General features: G+C 39.6%; 1 protein-coding gene across 1 annotated transcript in view; it reads left to right on the top strand.

Moving 5' to 3' along the window:
- LOC124163881 (cell death abnormality protein 1-like) overlaps positions 1–20,451 on the top strand; it is an 85,510-nt gene extending 65,059 nt beyond the window's left edge. The window contains exons 13-14 of the mRNA XM_046540986.1: positions 16,764–16,910; positions 19,233–20,451. Coding sequence (XP_046396942.1) covers positions 16,764–16,910; positions 19,233–19,438 — 353 coding nt within the window. The 3' untranslated portion in view covers positions 19,439–20,451. The remainder of the gene's footprint in view (positions 1–16,763; positions 16,911–19,232) is intronic.
- Positions 20,452–26,732: the final 6,281 nt, after the last annotated feature.

Here is a 26,732-nt window from a genome sequence, read left to right on the forward strand (position 1 = left end):
CCACGGATGCTAGCGAGTAACGCATGCGGTCCATAGCAGTTTCATCCACGTCCATATCAACAAGGCGCTGTGCAAGCCACCACCAGGATGTGTGGCACGGAGTGATTAGGCACGAGGAATTCAGCACTTACTCTAGCCTTAATCAGAGACGCACTCGTTCGCCGGACATAGGCCAAGCACACAGGACAACGACAGACCAGAAACTAGCAGAGTGCTAAGGATACGAAAATGCTACCATGCAAATAAAATTACTAGTCAGTAATTGAAAAACGAAAAGTTTGCGTAATAAGTGATTCATTCACGAGTTATAACGTGCAAAAAAATCATTCAGATAGCAGATTAAAAGTATAATACCAGTTTATTACCATATTTCTGAGGTTTTTTTCACGCCAAATTTTTCGCACAAACTTGAAACGATTGTGCCGTGTGATTTACCAGAGGCTTCAACTATCTAGCACACTTTGATTTGTGTTACATTTAAAACCATATCGTGGATTTTGTCAATCGTTTTGATGGTCAACATCTTCACCGGGCGACGTAATTCATTTATCCAATTTTAAAGAGTTGCAAACACAAGAGCAGATGTGACATGAACTTCATACAGCTCAGCTTTGATTTATTTAGGATTTAACCCTTAAAAAAATAGTGTTTGATCAACGAACGAAACTCACTTAGATCCATTTTTATAAACAAATGAAATTTGTTCACTAAAGCCGGCAACAACAATGAAACTAGGGCATGGGTACAGCTGAAACTATAAAATCTGACAAGTCAAGAGTAATGCTTACTTGAAAAATAATAACTTTTGGCATTAAGAATACAAAATATCGGAAATTTCAAGGAATTCATAGGGCCCTCGGAGGTTACTTGACCCCACCGGCGTTGATATGGGAGTATTTTACCAATAGAAGTATGAAACTTGGAATACATGGCCATATATCAGGATTTTACGGTACCTTAAGGAAAAAAACAGGTATGATAATGGTAAATAGGTACCTATCGATTTCGTGTACCGCACATTAAATCAGCTTATACCCCGTTCTACAGCATAGATCGTTGTGTGTGTATTTACGTGCAAAGACTTGCCTTATGAACGCAAACCCCACTAAAAAGGTTTTCACCGAGAGGATGAATAGAAAAGCGTAGTATCCCTTAAGATTTTCCACCTGTGAGAGTGTCAAGAGGCGTGCCTACCCGGCAGGATGTCAAACCGCAGAAGTTATATGACGTGACGAAACATACACTAATGAGAAAACGGTACTACTTTGATCAAGAAAGAAAGCTAGGTAGTCTCGTCACTCTTGAACTCGAAGGGGAAATCAGCCCGAATAACATCCATCGTTAAATCAGACCAAGGGCCTTTCTCGGGGGCTGAGCGATCTCAACAAAGCCACTGGAGCCGACGGCCTCGGCTTACTCTTTCTGCACCGAACCGCTGATACTCTCCACAAATTATTCAACCGATTCTTTTCAGCGGAATCATTTCCTTCAACCTGGAAAACAGCACTTGTTACTCCCATTTTAAAATCCAGCATAAAAGACGATGTAATGAACTATCGCCCTGTATCTGTCCTCCCTATTCTTATTTATTTATCCGCTCGACATTAGCACGTGACGTCATCAACTTATATACGATATGGTTACGGCTGGTATATTTATTTCTAAAACTCTATAATAATCGGAAATAAATAAATAAAACTTAGTCAGTATGTAACCAAGTTACGAAACCCGGGTCGTGCCCATTATTAAACAATCGTGAACCTTACAAAGTTTTATTTCTTTATTTCCAATATGGAGAAGTTTCACAAAGTAAAGCCTGCAGATATCAGTTATCTATAATAATCGCCAAATCATATAAACTTACAGTGGAAGCAGAAATTACAGTCATTGGCCATTCATTCTGTCTGTACAACGCACCAATCCCAATGTGAGAGACACAGAATGTCCTTATTACCCACGTTTGCATTTACCAATTCCCCAAAGAAATGTCGGCCCTCCATTTAAAAATAGGATTTTTAAACATGTAACTATGGAAGTTGAGACCGTCTCAGGTAGCATTAAATAAGCCCTCAAATGGCAGAAGATATTCCTCCCACCACCACATCTCCTCAAAATAGGCGAACGTGAAACTTTCCCCAACATAATGAGACTGTATGTAACTCCACCCTTCTAGACGCAGAGGAAAGACGCCTCCACACTCAGTCAAAAGCTTTCAACAGTAGTTGGTTTCAATGGATGAGGGCAGAGTTTACGAAGGCGGATACGTAGGCTACTGAACTCCAAAATCTCAGGGTAGGGCAGGAAAAAATGTAGAAACACACAGCAGACAGAAACACTAATTTTCGATATCCTGCCTAATCATCGCAGATTGTGCTTTCATAGTATGTTTCACATTACGTCAGATGGTACCTCGATTAAAAAAAAATAGTTTTTCAGGTTCTCTAAACAACCCTCTGCGACGCCCTCTATGGTTAGGTAGCTGTTTTAGCCATTTTTAACAGCGAAATGAGGGACAGTGAGACCGGTTTATCGCCGGCGTCTTCTACTTGGAAGTTTTAATTTTTTCTCTATTCTTAGATGCCAGTTAACAATAAAATTCTCTGTTCAATTAGTCAGTTATCATAAATTAACACACCACCCAGCCAAGACATCATTCTATTAACCATTGACCATAGCTCAATACCTAGACGTATTTCTATTTAATTAATATGATGATACTTATTTCATAGTTCGCTCGTAATCTTTCCTTCTTAACTAAACGAAGATAATTAGTTGCAGTGCAATGCGTCCACTTCCTTCGCGGATAAACACTGCACTGTCACCAGTTGTAGTCAAAACTTACTATGACAGGATCTTTGTAAGCTTAATGCCATCTGCTTAGGTTTTTACGGAATACCAACAAATTATGTATTAAGTCAATAGCCGACAATACATGACGTTGCACTGGTTTAACAAAGACGCAACTGCAATCACGCTTATTATGAGTAACAACGATGATAAGCAACAGGTTTTGTTTTATTAATGGCACAATTAAGTCAAATTTAGAATTTTTGGATCAGTAGTTCCTTCCTTGTCCTTCGAAATGAAAAGAATGTCAGTTTTTCATTCATATAATACTTCAAACAAGATTTATACTCATAGCATCATCATCAACTGAAATGTCATTTAAGAACATGATAAACCATTATGGCCGCTATGGCCACATACTGGCAATTACCACATCCAAGTATCCCTCTTCTGATGAATTTGATCTAAAAAGTTTCTTCTCTAGACGAGCCAGTGGCTCAGGTGGACAATATTTATATTTACTAGATTTATGTGAACTCACTGGAATTCATTTTTAAGCATTTAAATTTTATCTATTTACGATGGTAGTTTTACGGCTCGAATTTTAATAACGTGACCTGAATATTTATTATTTTCTACGCTAACTAAAAATGAATACTTTCCTGAATTGCGTGTTTCCTACAAAATACTTATCTTATCCTATGCTTAGATTGCTTGAGCAGATTGAGAGTAGATATCTTTAGGAAATACATAGGGAACATCATCTTTGAGCCCCGCTATATTTCCACGTCCGACAGAAGCGATAAATTAAGAGGGATATTTTTCCGAACCGATAGATATGGGAATTCGTTTTCCCCCGAGCCATAAAGGACTTTATTAAATGGTAGTCGTTATCGTGTTTGAGCATTTGCTCTTCCTATTATTAATAAACGGCTGGTTCCGTAACACCCCCTGCCACAGGTCTTTTTAGGCAGATTGCAGAGTATGTAGATGGAGAGGTACAATGCAACTTCATGTAAAAAATGTTTATATTATGTGGCACTTACCACTTCAATCTTCTCCATTTTCACAGGGTGAACCAGCCATTGAACTGAGGATAAAATGAAGATGACCGCAAGTTTAGCATTCGTTGCCATCTTCTCGGCATTGGCACTGCAATTGGGATCAGGCTATTCCATCCGGGGAATTGCACGAGAAGGTGAGTGTTCCAGCTTTCTCAAGAAAACGTCCCTGTACGGTAAGTCAGCCTCATTGAAAAAAATGTGAAAGAGATGCTCTAATGGCTGTCCAAATAGTTTCCCCCCACCCTCATCCTAAATACATCTACGTCAACATAATACCCTGAAAGCATCTCCAATGAGCTTGGCAGGGGGTGCCCCATCACCAGAATGCAGCATGAAGGAAGACCCCCAACAGCCTTGCAAACGCTGTACTATTTATTGCAACAATTCATCAAACATATGGTCACCCTTTGCGGTTCTATATTGATAATAATAACGACAACAATTACATGTCATCCATGTTTTTCGATAATTGAAGACAGCTTTTTCACATAACATGGAGTTCGCTCTTTGGCACTTTATTCTGATGTTTGTTTTTTGCAACTAGCGATTCTGAATAATCAATGGCATCCTAGAAGGATGCTAACGTAGACTAATCGTTCAGCCTGCCTGAAGTAAAGGAATAGTTCGATTAAAAATGTAACTCATCAAAGAAAATTCTAATCGATGACAATCAGGAGGGAATAGCGCTATATTTCGCGTTTTTTTGTTCAATCCTACCTCCCTTGGAAAGGTTTTAGTAAACGTGCCGATCAATTCAGTGCAACAGGGAATGAGATAAGAACGTCAAACACGCGGCTGAGCTTTAAGCCACTGAGTGCGTCCACAGGGTTGCGGATGGTGGGTCAACCTCTACATATAGAGGTTAGCTGTGATATAAGTGAGTTTACTTGTCCAATAAGCAGTCGTGGACAAAAAGCGGCGGTATTCCAAGGGGTATGGGTCTATCCAGTGGCAATATAGGCCGTCTAAATGATACATTAAACCAGTGAAGATGCCGTGACTTGGCGATGGGAGGCTGTCAACAAAGTGTAACATGTATGAAATTTTTTCATAATGCTAGTAAGTCTCATTGAAATGAAATTTTTCACACGAGTCTAGATATATATGCCAAATCTCTCCTAATATTGCACAAACCTCATTAAATGCCGATTAAAAGTGCTGGAAAATCGCTTGAAGTCACATGACCTGAAACGCATTCTGACGTTATCGCACAGTGCACCATTTACTTCGCTGAGAGAGTAGAGCGGTGGAGCTTTATTTGATTTGCAAAATATCGAAGTCGTCGTCGTCCTCGTCGAGCTTTGTAGTAGCTTCTCAAAGGACAAATTGACTCAGGAGGGATTTACGAAGGCATAATACGACAGTTAACTTTTGGTCAAGTCCTCATGGCGGCTGATCTTCTGAAAAAGTGATTGCTTCGTAACTATCGCGATGTGTGGAGTAGAAGCGAGCAGGTAAATAATTAAGCGAATAAAAAAATTATGTAACGAAATTTTTTAAATATATATTTATCATCCAGGAAGCTTTAATATATCCATGCTAGCTGAAAATTCATCTTATGTGTTTGCTTAGAAACCGAGCAATCGGAACTTAAATAGTTTTCCCCAATCGGCCGGATTTGGGATCCAACATATCGGTAAAAGGTTATAAAAATGCATTTGCAAGTTGCAGAAATAATTTTCAAGTACTATTTACGCTGTATTCATTCATTTTCCTGTTTTTGAATCGAAAACCACTGCAGAAATAAGTCGAAATTGTAGGTTTTGCGAAGGCATGCAGCGAACTTCATGGGCATCACAGTAGCAAATATTTAGTTTACCTTGCCAAAAGCCTCATATTTCTCGTATCGGCATGTCGGGATGAAGGCAGGAAGACAGGACGAAACGGTTCAAATTTATGCCTAAGGGACAAGAAAATGTATTGTTTAATTAACGACACTTTTATTCGAGTCAGAAAACTCAAAATTCGAACAAATTTAATAGGCAAATTAGGTACCTCAGGCATAATATTCAGACGATGGACGCACATGGACCAACCATTTCTCTCATCGGACTCATAAGAAAAAGGAAAATATGATTAGGACTGGAGCCTAATTTCATTTCTCTTATCCGACCCATCATGTGATGAACGAATACTTACTAGCTTCACTCTTACCAAATAACCACTCAGTTAAAAATCAAGATCCAAATAAAACTATTTTTCCGACTATCATCAAATCATTCATGTACTCAATTATAATCAGAAAAACCATTTTCTACGTTCTTACAGGTCCTCAGTCAAGTGTCGGAGATCCATGCACAGCCGGAGCTGGATGCAACGAGCGCACAGAATGTAATCTCTACGTCGGGAAGGGTTTTTGCACGTGCGCAGACGGATTTCACGCCGATGAAACATTCAGCTGTGTCAGCGGTGAGAAAATTCACAGTTTAGAACTTTTGAAATCATATCTCCTCGTTGACTCTGCACCAAGATTTGAGAGCACGTTCGCTTACGACACGGTGCAATTACGCCTGCAGTTCTTAAATCTATTCCTTCATGATTTTTTATCCAACACACATCAATCTTCTGACATGAAAATACATCACGATAACGTGTAAGCCCTTCTTTTCCGGAGATTGTGAAAATGATTCACGATGATTCTACTGCCATAAGCCTAATATCTGCCAATCAACTACCATAAAAGAGGACTTTCACATAATTGATATCGAGATGTTATTTGCGAGGATAAAAACCATACACATGCACACCAATTGAATATGACATTCGTCCATTCCCATGGCAATTAGAATACCCTTTCATACAAACTGCCGCACTTGTTACACTCAGTATTATGACACAGGAACCAATACGATATCTCTGCCTTGTTTGCCCAAGCATATATATGTGAAAAGTAAACCTGATATTAAAAAAATAATGCACATGATTTTTACATCTCTGACAAACTTTCGTGACTATCCCCAACAACAAAAACTTAACAAAAATATACTACGATCAACAAGTGCGTAAATTATTGCCAAATTTCACAATGAACTCGGCGAAGTGCATTCTAATGCTACGGATATACCATTAATAACTATGCATAATTACAGCCGTAAAAGCTTTACCTTAACAAATATCCACCTTCATACGAAAGATTTCGACTCTTCGGTAGAAAGGGTAACGTTGTCATTTGGTTCATTTCCGCTACATCACATTTATGGTTACACGAAGGCAATGTTCACAGACGTATTATTGTACGCATATTCGAGAAAAGTTGGCGAGCTCATCATGTGGACGTCTTCAGAAATAAAACGAAGCCCCCGATTCAATAGTTTTCTTCCGTTTCATGTACTCAGGAGACCACTGTTTAAGCTGATTCGGAAAGTGAATGACGATTATCATGACAGCAGTGAAAGTAGACAAATAATATCCGAGGAAAAAGGCAAAACGAAGTTGCATTTTAAGTAAAACATTCCTTTTCTTTCAGGTGCTGAAGTGGTCGGAAGTCGATGCAAAAACGGAGTAGGGTGCGAGCATCTCCCGCATTCCGAATGCAGCAGTGCAAATGACAAAGGAGAATGCAAATGCTCAGCAGGATTTCAAGGAGATTTTGGCAGCACCTGTACGGAAGGCGAGTTACATTTCATAATTACGTACCCCAACGGAACGATCTGAATTTCTGACATCATTAATAACAATAATATAAATGGTTTCCATTCAGAAGGATCTCATAATTGATCTCCTCTTACGCGATTCTAAGCACCACGATTTTAATCTACTCGTGATCAAATAAATTAGAGATTTTCTCTTTTTTTCTCTAACAGGCCAAGGGATTCATTTAATTACCTCAACAGACTGATATTTTAGACTAATGACACATATAATACGAAGGCAAATACGGTACGGATTGAAACCACGTCCAATTATAATTTTCCGCCTCATTGTGTCATGACCAAATACTAACTAGTACTTAACATGCAAAATTTCCACTCACAAGGAGACACAGCCAAAGTGATGTTCGGGATCTGCATGCGAATGTTATTAACTAAAACTATATAGGTAAGAGAGAAAAATTGTCACGGCATTCTTCCACATCGGCCGGGTTCAAAAGATATTTGCTTGTAAAGATTTCGCGCAGCATGACTTCCCTTGAGTAATCGCTACCTCTTAACTACGGCCGTGTTTTTCTCTCTTCTAATTTTTGAAATCACTGTTACATTTTATCCCACTTCGTTTTATTTAGTAACTTCGCGATTTTTTAAATTTAATATCAACTTATGAATTTTAAACGAAACTCCGAATTGTGCCTTACCACGGCGATTACTCAAGGGATGTCATGTTGCGCGAAGTATTTACAAGCGAATATCTCTCGAACCCGGGCCTACGTGAAAGAAAGCCGTGATACCTTTTCTACCTTACCTATATAGTTACAGAAAATAACATTCGTATCCAGATCCTGAACATCACTTTGGCGACGTCTCCTTGTCAGTTAAGAAATGTGATCCAAATAAAACTATTTTCGCGACTGTCATCAAATCATTCATTTACTGTATTATAATCAGGAAAAACATTTTCTTCGTTCTTACAGTTCCTGCGTCCAAAGTCGGAGATATTTGCACTGCCGGATCTGGATGCAGCGGAAACACAGAATGTAGCTCCAAGGATGCGGCGGGATTCTGCACATGCACGCACGGATATCACGCCGACGAAACATTCGGCTGTGTCAGCGGTGAGAAAATTCACAGTTTAGAACTTTGGAAAACAAAACCCCTTCTTGACCCTGCACCATGCTTTCTAAATTTAGATTTCAGTGTTCGTTTGCTTATGACACGGTGTAATAACCCCCGCAGTACATAAATTTATTCCTTCATGAAATTTATTTCCAATCATATCAAACACATATCATCTTCTGATAAGATAATACTTTGCGATAACTGGTGATCCTTTCTTGTACTTTCGGGGCCAACTGTCGGGAAGGGTGACTTTTCAGAAGTTAATTTTTTTGGAGGTCTTTGATTGACCATTAACCCCTCTAAATAAAGCTATTTCGTGTTAACAGTAAATGATTCGGCGACTGGCAGGGGTAAGGTTGGTATAAAAAGGGTGTAAATCTCGAGGAAACAGGAGAACTTACAGAAAAGTAATCATGTTGTCCATTATTATTGACGGTTTCTTTTCTGAAAGCGAGACATGAAAAATACAAATGCACAGCAAAATAAAACCCTGATGAATGATTATTGAAGGTTATTAGGCGTTAGCAACGATACGAAATAAAATAAGATAAACAGTTTAATAATCGTTAAATTGCTATCATTAACAATTAAATTAAAGTAACACTCCCCATCGATTGTACCGTGAAGCGGCACTCATTTTAAACATGTGATCATAATTTACAACAGTTGAAGAAGATCCACGTCTTCTTTGGGATCTATGGAAAGTACAAGAGTCCTTCCCGTTACGCGGAAATTTTTTTAATTCTTCGCAAATGTCATACTACACCGGTGGTAATAAGTAATGGGAGTGAATCAATGATGATATCAGGGCGATCACAAATGCCACTTGAACAAAAGAAGTCTGACATGAACGGGGAATATGTTCGGACTCTTATCTGAAGGGTCATACTCTCAGACGCAGGATTTAATTAACTAAGATACTGTTCCACGTGCTGAAGGGATTTGAGCTAGCTGCAGGCTCTCCTATAGCTGCAGCCTCTCAACGCGGGACGCGGATCTAAGGCCTGGTTGCTGCTTCAATTTTCCCCTTGTGAACTTATTAATGGAAACAGGAACTTATGAGTCCAGCATTCTCCTTCTCGAACCACTTTCTTCTGCTTCTGCCTCTCGGTGATATGCACAACACCGTAGTTTTCTGTCTTCCTGCTTCCCAAATGTATGCTCTCCCAAACGTGGTCTTTCAAAGTTAATCTTCTCTCTCTAGTTCCGTCACATGCTTTGTATACCCGTCCAAAAAAACTTCCCGGGTTTGAAGAAAAAAAAGGAAGGAAACACTGGATGTCCGTGAGCAGGACTACTTTACTCGGTACACCTTCTATCAAATAACCGCATTCATCTCCCCTTTAAGCTAAGCATTCACTCAACCACACAAAAATTCTCTCCCTGGTACAGAGATCAAAATGTTGAGAAGCACGGGAGGGGGTTGTGGTGAAAGGACGTGCATGACGGAGTTCAATGAATATGGCTGGGACCGGCACATTATGTTTGTTAAAAAACCGTTCATGCGAAATACATTTCTGGAAAAAACCTTCGATACTGTCCCTAACGATAAATACTTTGTGGAAAAATAGCATTGATCGACAAACTGTAATACCCATTGGGGCAGAGTTCGTAGATCTTCGGCCGGTGCTTAGATTGTGCCCAGGCTCCCCTCAATTCGTCTGGGGTGAATTATTCCAAAGAGGCGTCGGAACGGGTGGCTCGTAGGATTTTTGAGCACTGTAGGTATTTTTTAGACTAGAGGGTAGGTCATCTAGCGGGACTATGAATGATTTAACTAAACGTAGCCTCCGAGGAAATCCGCAATGCGAAAGATACAAGAAAGTAAGCTTAGAAGCGGTTACGCCGGAAAATAGCGTTATTATTCCCAAAACGCCTGCTCCAGAGAAAGAAAACTTGTCAAACATTATCAATACTGCCAATAAAATTCACTCGCTGAGTATACAAAACCTTGGAAAAGAAGCAACCGAAACTCTAACTACAAAGTATGACATTAACCTTGTTGTAGTTAATTGCCGTAGCGTAAAAAACAAGCGCGCCGAAATCGAGCATATTTTTCAGAACGCAGACGTGGTCATGGGGACAGAGAGTTGGCTTACGGAAGAATCAAGCGACAGCGAAGTTTTTCCTCCAGAATATAAAATTTACAGATGCGATCGACGCAATAGAACAGGTGGCGGAGTTTTTATAGCAGTTAAATCACATTTACACAGCGTCGCCCACGAAATAATTGACAACGAAATAGAAAGCGTATGGTGTACAATTAAACAACGAATTAAAAGGAGTATTCATGTTTGCTCATTTTATAGACCGCCAAACTCCGAAGTCGATATTATGTACCTTCTAGAAAATCAAATATCCGCATTTACTCAGAGGGATAGTAAAAGTGTAATAGGAATCGGGGGAGATTTTAATCTTCCATCCATAAATTGGGATACTTATACCGTTAAACCGAATTCAAGGAATAGAGAAATCAGCGAAGTATTATTCAACATACTTGCAAATCACTCTCTTGCCCAAGTAGTTGACAAGCCTACGAGAGGAAATAAGATATTTGAGCTTTTAACAGAAAGCCATCCTAAGTTGATAAAACAACTCGATATTATTGACGGTATGAGCGACCACAGAGTAATCTTTGCAACGTTAAAAATTGATGTAGTGTCAGCCGTAAAACCAAAACGCAATATTTACTTATTTGAAAAATGCAACTTCACAAAATTTGGCGAGATGCTTAATGACTCGTCACTAACGGCTTCCGCGTGCAGCTGCGTGTTGCGCTTTGTCGTGCAAGCTTTCGCGACCGTTGCAGGACGCATCATCAGGCGATGAATGAAATTACGGAAATTGGTGGTCAATTAATATACTCGTCCAACCTCCCCCATCCACCGGAGTAGTGGGGGAGGAGGGCGGAGCTGACGTCAGCAGAACTCTCACCCCTGTCCTTGAGCGGCGAGCGGACTCTTCTTATCTAGCGAATAACCTTGTTGGTAACTTATTCGCCGTCTCCTCTTTCGGAAAATCGTTTTCCACGTCTGACTGAGTTTAACGCCGTCCACTGTGTTGAAATGCTTAATGACTCCTACAAAAAATTCGTAGTTACATCAAAGGACCAAAGCACAGACGTAACAAAGGAAAAGCTTCTTAGACATTCTGTGCCAAGGGTTCAACGAACATATTCCGCAAAAACTGAAATTTGATAATAAGGAACCTCGTTGGTACAAAAACGACATCAGAAGGGAACTTAGGAAACAGAGAAAACTATACAACTTGTATAGAAAGTCCGATACGACGCGTAATAAATTGAAGGAACTTGAAGCTAAAGAAAGTTACGCAGCACAACGCTCAATAACCAAGAAATCAATGCGCACTGCAATGCGAAAGTTTAAGAAAAAAGTACTTGGAGAATTACTCGAAGAAAATCCGAAATCATTTTGGTCGTACGCGAGAGACCTTGAGGGAAAACATTCAACCGTAGATTCGTTATTTGATAAAGATGGTAAACTTGTCCCCGAGAATATCGACAAAGCTAACTCTTTAAATTCCCACTTCGAAAGTGTATACACTACTGACGATACTCAATTCAATCTAGACATCCCACATACTGACGAATCGATGGAAGAAATATCTATACAACGTGATGGGATAGCTAAACAACTACAATCGATTAAAAATAGTAAATCTCCGGGTCCGGAGGGAATCCCCGCGCGTGTCCTCAAGGAGTTAGCTCCACAGATCGCACCTTACTTAGAGATCATATTCAAGAAGTCACTCTCCGAAGGGAAGTTACCGCTAGACTGGAAAATTGCAAGCGTTACACCCATATTCAAAAAGGGAAACAGACATGACCCAGGCAACTACCGTCCGATTTAATTAACATCGATTATAGGCAAGATACTTGAGCATATCATCGTTAGCAATATCATGACTTTCTTAGACAGACGTAACTTCCTCCATGACTGTCAGCACGGATTCCGAAAAGGTAGATCATGCGAAGCTCAGATCGCGCTCTTTCTTCACGACGTTTTAAAATCTGGCGAATCAATAAGACAAGTTGACGCACCATTCCTAGATTTTAAGAAAGCTTTCGACACTGTACCTCACAACAAACTTTTATACAAATTACAGTCATGCGGATTAAACAGGACAGTTGCAAACTGGGTACGCGACTTTCTCAGAGATCGTAAACAAAAAGTAGTTCTTGACGGAATTAGCTCTGATGTTGTAAAAGTTACATCAGGTGTTCCACAAGGAAGCGTAATCGGCCCCCTGTTGTTCATTATATACATTAATGATCTCTGCTCCCGCATTAGCAGTAAAATACGTTTATTTGCTGACGACGCTGTCATCTATCGCGTAATTAGTGATCACTCTGACTATGAAATTCTATCATCTGACCTAAACAACGTTTATTTGTGGAGCCAAGAGTGGGGACTCGAACTTAACCTGAGCAAATGCATGGCGGTACATTTCTTGCGGAAGTTGTCCAACTCTAACCATGTTTATGCAGTGGATGGTATTAACATAAAGGCAACAGACGAATTGAAGTACCTGGGAGTCACGATAACCTCGAACCTCACGTGGGGAACACATATAAAGAATATTTGCGGCATAGCCCCGAAGAAATTAGGATTCGTCAAGCGTTTTGTGGGAAGATTTTCGGATGAGAAAGTAAGAAAGAAAGTAAAGAAAGGTGCTATTTCGCTCTCGTCCAAGCGCACCTTGATTATGCAGCGAGCGTATGGGATCCGGTGCAGAAAGATTTAATCCGCGAACTGAATAAATTACAAAGGAAGGCTGCGCGTTCCCTCAAAAACTGCTACGGGCGTACAGACAGTGTTACCCAGATGTTAAGAGAATTAGGCTGGGAGCCGCTGGATACTTGGAAGCTGCGCGATAGGCTTAGATTGCTTGAACAATTGAGAATGGATATGTTTAAGAGCGACACAGTGAACATAATATTAGAGTCACATTATATTTCCAGGTCCGACAGAAGCGGTAAATTAAAAGAGATGTTTTTCCGAACGGATAGATATCGGAATTCGTTTTTCCCCCGATCCATAAAGGACTTCAATAAACGCTAGTCCCAACTTCGTTAGAGCACTTAATTTTTTTTAGCTGTAAACGGCTGGTGTCCTAACACCCCCTGCCACACGCCTTTTAGGCGGCTTGCGGGTATTATTTAGATGTAGATGTAGATGAAGAGAGCGAAGCAGGTGGAGAATCGCATTTGTCAAGCATTGGCGAGGCGTAAGGAAGGCCGGCCTCTTTCGCCGCTCCTGATTAACGTGCACGCTAAGTACATGGTAACAGAGGCGTGCGTGAGTTGGAAGCTGGAGAAAAAGTGGAAGGAATGATGTGCGAGGTTCGCAGATGATCAGACGTCGATTAGCCAGTCAGCGAGAGGGCTGCAGGCTCAATTGGATGCCTTGCACAAAAGTTGGGAGGACCATGGTCTACCGTGGCGCCCTCTGTGGCACCAGGGTAAAGTCCCAGACTGCCAACCAAGAGTTCGCGAGTTCGAATGCCGCCATGGGTGTGTTTACCACCTCCCAGGACACCGATGTATGCGATTGTGAATCAAGTTAGTTGCAAGAGAGGACTATGTAGTTCTAATTTCACCTGTGAAATAAAGACGAAATTATTTGGTGTGAGAATTAATGTCAAGAAGACCATGCTAACGCGATTTGTAAAGTAGAGTGAGCATGGAATGTGAGATATTGCGCAATATTGGATTTGCTGAGTTCATGCTCAATGTGCCTGACAGGTACAGAATTAAAAAAAAATACATTATTAACTCTTAGCATGGCTGAAGGGGACACATTTAACGTTAAATCCACCATTATTAGTGTAGTTGAACACTTTCATGATGTCTTTCATGCTATGTACATACCCCTTTACATGCCCTCACATGGCCCCGGACCGATCCAGCAAGGTACGATTCAAAGTGCTCACTAGGCTCATCAAAGTATTATTATATGTTATTTATTTTAGCATGTGAATTCTATAAGATTAGTGTTTTTATTTTTCTATGCCGTATGCTTTTATATCGCTTTATTGTTTCTTTATTACGGCTTAATTATGCTGAATAATCCACCACTGATCTATCGGGATGAATGCGAAAACTGTCAAAAAAAAAGCTACTGTATGCGTCCAAAGTCTATGCCACGTAGTGACACGAAGAAATTTAAAAAAAACTTGCGCTGTGCCTGTGAGATCCAATGGGCCCGGCCGAAGGTCATTAAGAGTTGAAGGAAGATTAACGCATGGTAGAAAACGGACGAATGCAACGGTGCTGTTGTGGATGGAAAAACTCCAGAGAAAAAGGGCAAAAATGCGGCCTAAAATTCCCAGTCAGGCCATATTTGTACCCTCCAATGACTCGTTTGCGGGAGTACTGTTGATGCTAGAAAACAATTTCAGTTGAGACGTTTTCCGTATTTTTTCATGTGGCATGTGCAAAATAATTTGTTTAGTAAGTATAAACCAAGAGAGTATGAGGGTTCAGGGCGAACCCTTCGAAGGATACAACGCACCGGGGCCGGGAATCAAGCCAGTGGCTTATACGCCCGATCACCCGGGGAGGGGCTGGAGAGGAAGGAAAAAGGAAAGAGGCGCCGCCGCTATGGGAGCCCGTCGACGCCTCTGGAAAAGGAAAGGGACGGAAGGGACGGGACGAGGGAAAAACACCCCAACGCAATAGAAGCGAAGGGGGCCCTACTATTAGCGAAACCAAGCATACGCAATTAATGTGGCAGCGATTTTAGTGGGTTTTCCTATGACGAAGAAAAATCCATCGATCAAATCGCTGGATTGTATAAACCAAGAATATAACTTTCAAATGAAGCAACGATTTAAAAATGTATTTCAAGTAAGATCTTTTGTAGCAGGTTGGAAGGTTTAAATATATTCGCCAATGGCTTCTCACGATTTTAATTCGTTCCCATACCTTAAAGCTATAACCATTGGGAATTATAATCAGATCCACAATTTATGTAATAAATCTTCATTAGTAATTGAATAGCCGCAATACGACAAATGCTTAATGCTCTTACGGTTAATACGGTTTACCATCAGGAACCTACCATAGAAATAAAAGGCAAGACAGAGCGCAGTAATGGATCTATAACCCTGCGGCGACCACAATAATAGGTGCGCTGCAGGTAAGAAGGTTAGAAACGCTATGGTAGGTCAGCCTTGGATAGATTTTTTAAATGCTTCAGATTCACTTGCTACATTTTCTTATAAATAACTTACACTTCGTGAGGGCGCCACATCAAGATAATTTTCCATAATTTCTATTGGTTACGTTTCCGTATACTCAGTCTATGAAAGCTGTCATGTGAGTTGTTATAAAGAATTTCCCCGCAAAAAATATACTCTGTTTCCATAATTATACTATTAACTACATATATAAAAATAAGTTTTTGTTCATGTTCACATTTTATTTTTAACTTTCCAATATCGATGGTAATCAGAGCAATGGATCATTCTTATGCTTTCAGTAAAAGAGGAAAAAAAAGCTTTTTCTGTATGTAAAAATATTTAGCTTTGACAAGTCTTAAAATTTTATTTTACCTTTTGAAAAATGATCTATCGTGTGTTGAAGAAAGGTTATCACGATGGATCTTAGAAGGCAGTTCCAAACTTCCGTGAATCTCTTCGCTCTATTTGTCTTTATTTCTAATCTGCTCTACCATCTGCTTCACCATATATAGTGGATTATTTTTCAAAAGAAAAATCCATATTCGACATTGGTTTTTACTCCTTCATTGAAGTTTATAGCAATTACTGTAGTCTAAACTTGAGCGGATGAACTATATTGCATCACCTGAAAAATATACTATGGAGCCTAATTAGTTATTATTTATTGGTTTTCCCTGATCTATTTCTATCATTCTTAAAGCAAATGAACTTTTATTTTATTTTATCTTTATCAAATTCTTGTACTGAATAAACGTTGTAAATATTGCTATTCACTTCCGAAGTTGAGGCGCATTTGATAACGAAAATTTGGCCAAAATTATAAACACAAAATATGCTTTTACTTTCATTATCCCTAAAAAGTAATTAATTCAAAACAAAGACAAACGCTTGTTATACACAAGGCGGCAATGATTAAATGAAACCAAATTTTGAAGCCCTTTGGGTGTCTAATGATAATTAAAGTTACATAACGTTGAATTTTTATTTCTAATTATAGGTGATGCTATAATTGGCAGTGCATGCACCCATAACTTAGGCTGTGAAAAAGTCCCTGGTTTGAAGTGTAATGGTACCGACGCCCAAGGGAAATGCACGTGTAACGACGGTTTCCATGCTGACGGCGAGGGAAGGAACTGCGTACAAGGTAATCGCTGAAGGAGGTGAAATACATTTTATTTAATGATAATGCGTACAGATAATGTGGAATTAAAGCCTGAATCACACGACCATTTTTTTTCGTCGCGAAAGTGATCACTATCGAGGTCACTTTTCCCGTCGCGAAAAGCAATCGCTCTAGTGATCATTTTTCTGAATCGCACGGTCACTCCCGCCGTCGCCTTTCGCATCATTTCCAATATCACAGCTCGTTGTCATAGGACCCACATCACGAAATCATATAGCGTGTTTGTTTATTTATGTCGTTCCCACGATTGTCAAACGTTGCGCTGCAATCGCTCCATAGGGGAATGCGTTCCGATTGGCTGATATGGGGTTTTAGTGACGGTTTTAGCGACGGAAAAAGCGACCGGACGAGTGATGAAAAATAGCGATGGGAATCCTCATCGCGATCGCGATCGTGAAAAACAATTGCCGGCGACGATCATTTTGCGCAGTGATCGCGATAATGATCACTTTCGCGACGAAAAAAAATGATCGTGTGATTCAGGCTTAAGCAACGCGCTCTATGTTGGAATTAGTTTTAAATAGTAGCATTTTGATTTTGTATATTATCCCAGGATATAAGGTGGTATTTTGAGAGGTAATTTTTGTAAATGACTTGATTGAATAATTAGATTTACCGCCTGAGAGCAGATTCCGCATTGGGATAGATTCGCCCTTGAATGCAAAAATGTATCTTAATAATATGTTAACAGTCAATGTAATCATATGTATGCAGGTATCAATAATAAAGGAAATTCTATAAGTATTGAGGCATATTCCATTAATAAAGAATATGGGTTGAAAAAAATCAATGACTTAGGTTAAATACCCCATGGAGGAACGGAGGGTATGAAATCCCTTGTGAAAATGACATTTAAAAGTACGACAATAATCGTTATGGCTCTTGACCCTTCATACTAACTAATATTCACAAATACCCATCCATTGGATGAATGGGCTGGTCCATCATTTTCATTAAATCATTGATTGTGATAGAGTTTTGAAAAAAGTAAAGATAACAGCACATTTCTGAATCTTGATTCGTTTTCTACTTTGAGATCATATTCTTCATCAGAAAATTTTCGACTGCGACCATTTTGTAGATAAGTTGATGACGTCATGAAATCATGTCGAGTGGGTCACTTCGGCTCCTTAGTCTCTTGTTTCAAGATAGTGTAGTTCTTTCATAATACCCTTGTGAGCGATTTTAATCATTCTCCGTAACTTAAGACATTTTCTATTTGCACTTCTATTGTTCGCCAGGAAAGAACAAAAATTGTTTAAAAAATATTGGAAGTACTGAATGTCGGAGAGTTGGAATAATTCACAGGCGCACGCAAATATGCTATTAATGGCCCTTAAATCTAGGTACTCATGAAAAAGAACTTTACATGGCAGCAAGTATGTTTAACTTCCCAGTCTCAGCGACTTAATTTCCAATTCATTTCTCACATACCACCACCAGTGGTGGATCCAGGATTGGGACAAGGGGGGGGGCTAAGATTACGATTCTATCTAGTATAAATTGGATACCCAAATTGGAGGGGCAATAGCCCTACCTAGCCCCCCAATGGATTGTAACAGACCAAAATCTTGTGAAATAGGCCCTAAGCTAAGAACTAATTTGTGTCTCAATTCGTTTAAGTAGGTAAATATGTAGGAAAATATAATTGATCACTTTTGTGCAAAGTGGTAACCGCCAAACACTTCGATTGTATCTAGTGTATGTTTCGGCCCAATGGGAGGGGAGCACCCCAAAGTATCTAAGCCCCCCCCCTCAGCTCCGCCACTGACTACCACAGAAACTTCCAAAGAAAGTGCTTTCAGCTGGTTATTACAGACAAATAGATATAAATGATTTGATGTCTATTGAATCACTTATATCTAGTTGCTAGTATCTCAGTAATTGATAAGTTGACATCTCTGTACTTCAATTTTATCGAGATATTAGGGGTGAAACAAATCTATATCAGAAATATGTATGAAGGAAATTTAAATTCTCATTATAATCATCATTAATCCTACATTTACCCCAGGATTTAACGAGAATCAAGCGTAAAAAAATCAGTTGCAACTACCAATAAATATAACAAGCCAGTTTTTTTATATTGCGAGTCAATATATAAAATACAATAGGAAAAGAATATCTTCTTATAAGAAGATCTTTGCGTGTTCACAAAAATTAATTTATCCCGCTTTTTCTTTTAAGAAACCTCATTTATTCTTTTTAGCCATGTATATGGCGTTTTAACGCCTATCATTGCTCAAACTAATGATTTATATCCTCTTTACGTTATCGTTCCAGATGTAGGAAGTCCGTGCAACCCTTCTGTCGGATGCCTTGATCCGGCTGCTGAGTGCAAGATGAACCAAATGGGAGATTACACCTGTCAATGTCGAGAAGGATTTGAGGCCGTCGGGAATATCTGCAAGAGGATGGACAGCGGCCTTCACATACGCGTTCACGTTGAGGAAGCAAAAGATATAGACATTGAAATTGATAAATTTTAGAAACACCCATATGTATCCCTACTGGTATTTGTATTCGTAGACGGGCCAAGTCGAACGATTCAGTGATTCCGTCCACCGTTCACTATTCACTTGCGTAGGTCAATCGCGAATTGTCGATTGTCGGTCACTAACTGAATCAATCAGGAGCTATATAGATTTCCACCTTCGTTGGTCACTTAATATTCCTGCATCTATTTTATTCTTTCCTATAAATGAATAATATATATAATAATTTTCTGAATAGAACTCCATCATTAGTCACTAAATCCCGTCAAAGGAAAAAACACCATTGTACGAGGTGTCTTATTTGTTAGAGAATTTCATTCGCGGTCGATCCTCCTCGGTTCTGAATGACTGGATATCTTTTCATGGTCACGAACAACTCTCACTGACTTCAATGACCGGTCACCGAATACACTCGTGAACCTTATTGGTATTGGCGGTATTGTGCCGTTCGTCGTAGTGATCCCATTCATCAATCCAATATACATAAATAATTTGATCACGTCTGCTGGTCCCTCACGACCGACCCATCTTCAGTGGTATTTTTTTAATGAACGGTTTCCTTTTTTTACATTTTCTAAATAACTGTAATTTATCTAATAAAATTAAACAGATACCCAGGGGCGGTCTGGGGTCACTGGGAGATTCGGTGGTCTCCCCCGAAGGTAGACGTAATCCCCTAACTGATGTAATCCCCAACTGATGTAACGCCGCTTCCTCACCTTGTGGCCCAACGCAAGTCCCGAGTTTTTGATTGTCTGTGTGATGTAATATCTCAGCTTTGTTCCTTTGCCTCCTCCAAACCCCCCCCACCAAATTTTACCTGCGCCCTTCCTCTTTCCTCCCCCCCACATTCTTATTTCTGATCTTTTATCCCCCTCCCACTATTTCAGAATTTATATTGCATCTGTCGGAAATGGAATTTTTTGTTAGCTTCTATTAGTGCCTGACGATGATTATATAAAAATTGAAATACGTGTAGTACTCTGTTAATAAAATTGTGAAAGATACGATATCTTTGTCATTCATTAGTTCTGTTGTTCCACGATGTCCCTCCACAAAAAGTGGACTTCATTCGTCACCTCCCACCTCCTGTATACATTTCATCCAAGGCCCACCTGAAATGTTATCCCCATTCTCCTGTCCTTCGACGATAATTGTATTGAGACCTTCGAGTCTCATAAAGTAGCTCATCAAATTATTCCACTTTCTACCTTTCAGGTTACCAGAAATATACGGGATGGTTTATCGTTCATATGCTGTGACTTAAAATAATATTTTAAATCATATTTTCGTATACCTTCAAAATTTATTTATTCATAAACTACTTATGATTACTAGCAGGCAATCGCTCGGTGGTAAAATGGAACTGAAACAAATGTATACGTAAATAATAGGTAAGAAGAAGAAAAATATACAAACATATGGATATAATGCTATTATCAAATAGAATGTGAACCAAATCACTCAACTTTTTTGCATAGTATTTTCCTTCGTAATTTCCGATGCTTCCAAAGGGTTGGTGATTTCCACAGAGATTATAAAATATTTTTTAGTCCATCTTCAGAATAGATCCATTTAAAAATGTTTGGTTCCTTACCAACGTCTAGATAATTATATTTTCGAATATTTTTTATCTATTTTTTTATTCTATTTTGATTTTAAAATTCAAATATTTTGGTCGTGAAAAAAATTTACTCAAAGGACTCTTCAAAGAAATTTATTTTTATTTTATTTTATTCTCAAACCACCGGATACATCTCTTATTGGCCATTTTACACTGGGGTGTTCAACAAATGTAATAATTAAACGTACACAAACGACCATGCCCTAAATCGGGGAAACCTACCCAGGCGGGACTCGAACCCGCGACCTCTTGTTTGGCAGGCGAGAACGTTACCCCGCCGCCACCGAGGCCGGCAAATGCCGGACGAGAAATGGCTCGTAAACAAAAATACAAACAAAAGGCATCATATTTAAATTGAGAAGTGTATAAGTTTACTGCGATACATAAAACTTTATTGGTATTGGCGGTTTTACTTAAAAGATTTGAACAATATTTTTCTTCCATTACGAAACGTTATGATGCTTAATTTTTTAAATTTCCCTCATGAATTCCAGAGAATGTTATTCTTGCGAAAAATTTGTGTTCCGAAGAATAATACAAAGTTTGACGTCAGGAGGAATCGAGGAAGATATAGAAAGAAATGGGTGGAGTACTAAGCACACCTCTATAGGTGCGATCCAAAGAACGTTACATTCGCTCCAAGACGCTTCCGACGGCAGTGCTCCAGAGTGCCGGTCCACAGACGCTACGTTTGCTACGAAAATTTCTTTTCGGACCGGTCAAGAGCGAAGTCAAAATGGTGGAAATGAACGAGGGTTGGCTATCCAGGGGATCGGGTTGGTGTGGTGGCTGGAGCGCTGCCTTACCACCGCGTGGGCTCGGGTTCAAATCCCGGCGGTGGAAGAGAATTTTCAGAGACTGCCCGATCCCTGCTTGAGTATTGCGTGGAGGAAATTTTAAGGCCTTAACTCCGTCCATCGGATGGGACGTTAAGCCGTGGTCTCCTTGGCGCCTTTCGCTAGAGGTAGCCCTGTGCTGACGCCGGGTTTCTCTCTCTACTCTTCCTTCCAAACCATTGCCTCTTGGCGCATATGGCCTCAGCTGTCGGTCGCCTCCTCCAAATACCATACCATTCCTTCCCAGTCCTTCCTTAGCTATTCCATGCCAGACCTTTAGGCAAACCGTAATAATGAGAGCGAGGAAAAGGTGTTAATTGGAAATTGATGCGATTATGGTTATAAAATATCAATGATTATGGTCGAATATTAAAATGAATTTTATTTTTCAATATTGTAGTTCCACAAAGGAAAGCCAGAAACTCTGGACTGCAATTCTCACACCAACCCCCACATTCCACTTCAAAATTAAATTTATCAACCAAGTTAGTTAGTTAGTTATTGTTATTTTTAGGGTGCGTCGACATCTTAGGTCATTTTGCACCGCATCATTCCATTCTTAAAAATTCATTGTGGGAGGATCACGTCATAAACTTGAACCTGAAGGAATCTGGATATTTATTTCCTCGGAATATAAAATAATAGGTGAGAAAGGTGAGTGCGTGAATACAAATTGTGTAACGAGGTTAGATTTCATTCAGCAGACCAATAGTTTTCAGAAATTTTATTACCCGACTAAGACGTTCAGGGTCGTCACGAAGCATGTCGTTTAGTCCTCCAACAAGGTTCATCCTATATCGCAATACCCGATATAGGTCACATTCCGTCAGGATATGTCTCACACTGATTATAGAGTCACATTCCTCACAATGAGGCGGGATTTTCTCTTCTGTGAATAGATAGGAGTGAGTTATGGCGCAGTGCCCTATCCTCAGTCGTGTGATGACTACCTCCTCTCTCCGAGTATTCCTGACCGAAGAGGCCCACTCTGACACGTCAGTTTCACGCTACGGAGTTTGTTCCCCGTTTGGGAACACGAGCGTTCTTTCCACTGATTTAAAACGATTCTCTTCCACGCTACCTGGAGATCACCTGCAGGTACTGGCAGTGTATTGCGTTCTATATCGGATAGAGCCTCTTTCGCCGCTCCATCTGCCTTTTCGTTTCCGCGTATTCCCATATGCCCTGGTATCCACATGAAACTGATTTTCACACCCTTCATTTGGAGGGAGTGGAGGGCAACATGAATTTCGTTTGCAATGGGATGCGAAGGAGAGAAACGGTGTATGGTCTGCAGAGAGCTCATTGAGTCAGTGCAGATGACATAAGGTGTGTCATTTTGATGGATTCCCTGAAGGGCTATCCACAGAGCAATCAATTCAGCCGTGAAAATACCGCACAGAGGGGTGAGTTATCAACCAAGTAATGTAAAAAGAAGGTACTCTGCAGTTTACTCACTTGTAACTTATAATTTTTAACTTATTATTACACACTTATTCTTGCTAACGACTATTATAAAGCATTTATCCAATCCGAATATTTTTATATCCTACTTTTCTTCAGATTTTATTTTTTAACAATCGTTTCTTATACTAATTGCCCATTTTAATAATTTTGTTTGTTGCCTCGTGAACATAAAGGATTCGCCTCCTCCAAATACCATACCGAGCCTTCAGGCTAACCGTATTAATGAGAGCGAGGAAATGGTGTTAATTGGAAATTGATGCGATTATGGTCATAAAATATCAATGATTATGGTCGAATATTAAAATGAGTTTTATTTTCCAATATCGTGGTTCCACAATGTAAAGCCACCAACTTTGGACTGCATTTCTCACACCAACCCCCGCATAAAAATGAAACCTATTAACCAAGTTAAGTAAGAAGAAGGTACTCTACAGTTTACTCACTTGTAACTTATTCACTTATTATTGATAACGGCTATTATAAAGCATTTATCCGTTCCAATCATTTTCATATCCTACTTTTCTTCAGATTTTAACTGTGGAATGAGTTTATGTATCGAAGAATGTTCTTATAGCCGTTTCTTATGATACATGCCCATTTTAATAACTTTGTTTGTTGCCTCATGAACATAAAGGATGCTTCCAGAGACATTTGAGTTCCTTTTGGTGGAGATAGGAGAATGTTTACGGAGAGATAGTGCTTTATATATATTTATTTAAAACACAATTACAGTTATGTCCTACCTGTGTGCGCATTCTCCGATATTTCCGGAGTCATCTTTATGGTAAAAAGCATCCAGATTCGGTATCCAGCATCTGCAACATGAGTAATCTCTCCATTTCCTCAGTGTTCTCCTATCGAATTTCCGCCAAAAAATGACTCACTCCTTCCCCGACCCAAGTTTTCACAGGAGCGTCTGGAGCGAGGCTGTAAAAGGGTGTATGACGTTTGCCGTGACGTCACAGCTCAACCAGTAGCACCCCCAAGGGAACTGCATAGAGAAGGCCCAATCCCATCCAACAGACAGCTGTTCTGTTGCCACTTCGATCGCATTTCAATCGGTTTTCAAAAATGTCCGCAGTGTAGTGCTGAGTGCGATTGCATCCACTTTTACACATCATAATGTATGTAAATTTCGGTTAACACCCCTAATTATACCATATTTCCCTGTGATACTCGGATCACTGTCTTCACCAGCGACGCGAAGGGCGACTTTTGTAAACCAATTTAAATGCGCGGTACGTGACAACAAATTTAGAGGCCGACTTGAGGATCTCTTTTTGTATCATTCGTGAGCGTTCCAAAGCGAATAACGGATCGCTTGGGAGCTCGTTGGAGGCGCTTCAGAGCCGTGGTGGCGTTCTTTGGACCGCAACCGTGAAGGACTCACGATAGAGGAGATAAGGTGTCGCCATCTCGGGGGGGCAGATGGAACTTCGAAATCTACGACGCAATTATGGCAATATCTCGCGAGATGGCGTACGTTGCGCGCACAGCTCACCCAAGACAAAAGGCGACAAGAATTAAACATTCGTCTTAATTCGCCACTTGGCTTTTCCAATCCCAGGATTTGGGCAGAGCTCCATGTCGGAAGGATTTCTCAATTCTTTAGGCAGCATAAGGGCATAATTTGGGCTGCCAACTTGGCCGCCAGATTCGGGCATCTACGAGAGCACCCTTTTACCATAGCCGTGTCCCAATTGGCCATTTGGCTATGCCAATTCCAGGATTTAGCCATGACGCCATCTTGGAAGGATGTCCCAACTCGTTAGCCAGCATAAGGGAGGGAATTTAGGCAGCTAACGCGGCCGCCAGATTTAGGCATCGAGGAGTGCATCCTTCGCCCCACTTTTCCCATGATTCAAAGCGTGCAAAGCGTCTTCAGGAGAAAGGGCACCATGGCTGTCAATAAGAGTACTTGTTTGCAAGTAGTGTTGATATTTTGAGACTTGTTCGAATAATTATTAACTTTATTTTGTTTATAATAATGAAATTGCGTTAATGTAAATGTAAGAATTACGGAGAAATTAGTTAAAGAGAAGGCGGCGTTAATTTTAATGCTAATTAATGTTTATATGCTTCTTATGTATGTATATGTTATTTTATAACTTTTTATACCGATCACATGTTATATTTTGCTACCGTTTACCTTTTTAACGTGTTAAATAATGCTTATTGATGTTTATATGCTTCCAATATATACTTAATTATGTAACACTACGTCTAAATTCTTATTCTACTTTTTTGTACATTAGGTTAACACCCGTAAGAATAAACAATTATTATTATGTTATTGGACAAAGTCCCGAAATTGGAATCGGAATAAGTAATAAAAATTAAAATCTATAGTGATTGTAAGATGATACCGAAACCTGATTTATGCACGTAAACAATACTTTAAATCAATTTTGAAAATAATTCCGATGTCAGACGGTAACCGTTTGAATAGACTAAATAGACCTGTTCTAAGTAATACAAAACTAGAAATTAAATTGCTAAAATATAAGAAATTCGAAAAAGTACTTGGTTGAGAGACGATTGAAATATTACAAACCAATTAAAAGGAATATAAGTACGCTAACATTTCGCCACAAACTTAGCTAAAACCCCTTTAACAAAACCATACGGAACTAAAAATACGAATTTGAAAGTATACCGCTACTTTGCTATTACAAAAAGGTTGTCTAAGATACTAACATTATGATTAAATACTCTTCTCCGACATCTAATACTCAAAATCACTTGACACATCACATTTTAACCTCAGAGTAAGGATAGGGGAGAGGGATTTTTGGTTTCTGCGCATGCGGACAACATCGAAAGGGCCGTGGTGGGGGGAGGTCACGTGTTATCGGTACGTTTTGCTGGAATCTCCTATTCAAATGCATGGGATTTCTGTGCGAGGTATGCTATTTTGCAGTAAATTCGGCATAAATATTTTTATGAAGAAGATTCTAGTGCCCTCACGTTAAAGAAGAGATATTGTTTTTATCACGGAAGAATCTTTGGGCCGATACATCGCCTATTTTTTGCATAAATTAGCTTCAAATATACCGGCAAGATGGTTATGTATTGCTGCGCTTGGAATTGTACGGAATCGTACGTGAAAGGTGAAAAAATTACTTTCTACTCGTAAGTATTTCTTTTTTATCTGTGCCATGTGTTTTATTTCTATTCGCTTAAACTACCCTGCTACAAATATGTTGAAGTATAATGTTTAGCTACGTTGGTGAAAAGACCACGTGATTAATAATGTACAGGTGTGCTTCTGTCCATATCCTTGGTTGCTGATTTTTAAATCGATTCCACCACTGTTAAAAATCACATACTTTTTAAATAGTAAATATCATTAATGGCTCGT

The sequence above is a fragment of the Ischnura elegans genome, chromosome 8 (genome assembly GCF_921293095.1).
Source record: "Ischnura elegans chromosome 8, ioIscEleg1.1, whole genome shotgun sequence".
Taxonomy (NCBI): Eukaryota; Metazoa; Arthropoda; class Insecta; order Odonata; family Coenagrionidae; genus Ischnura; species Ischnura elegans.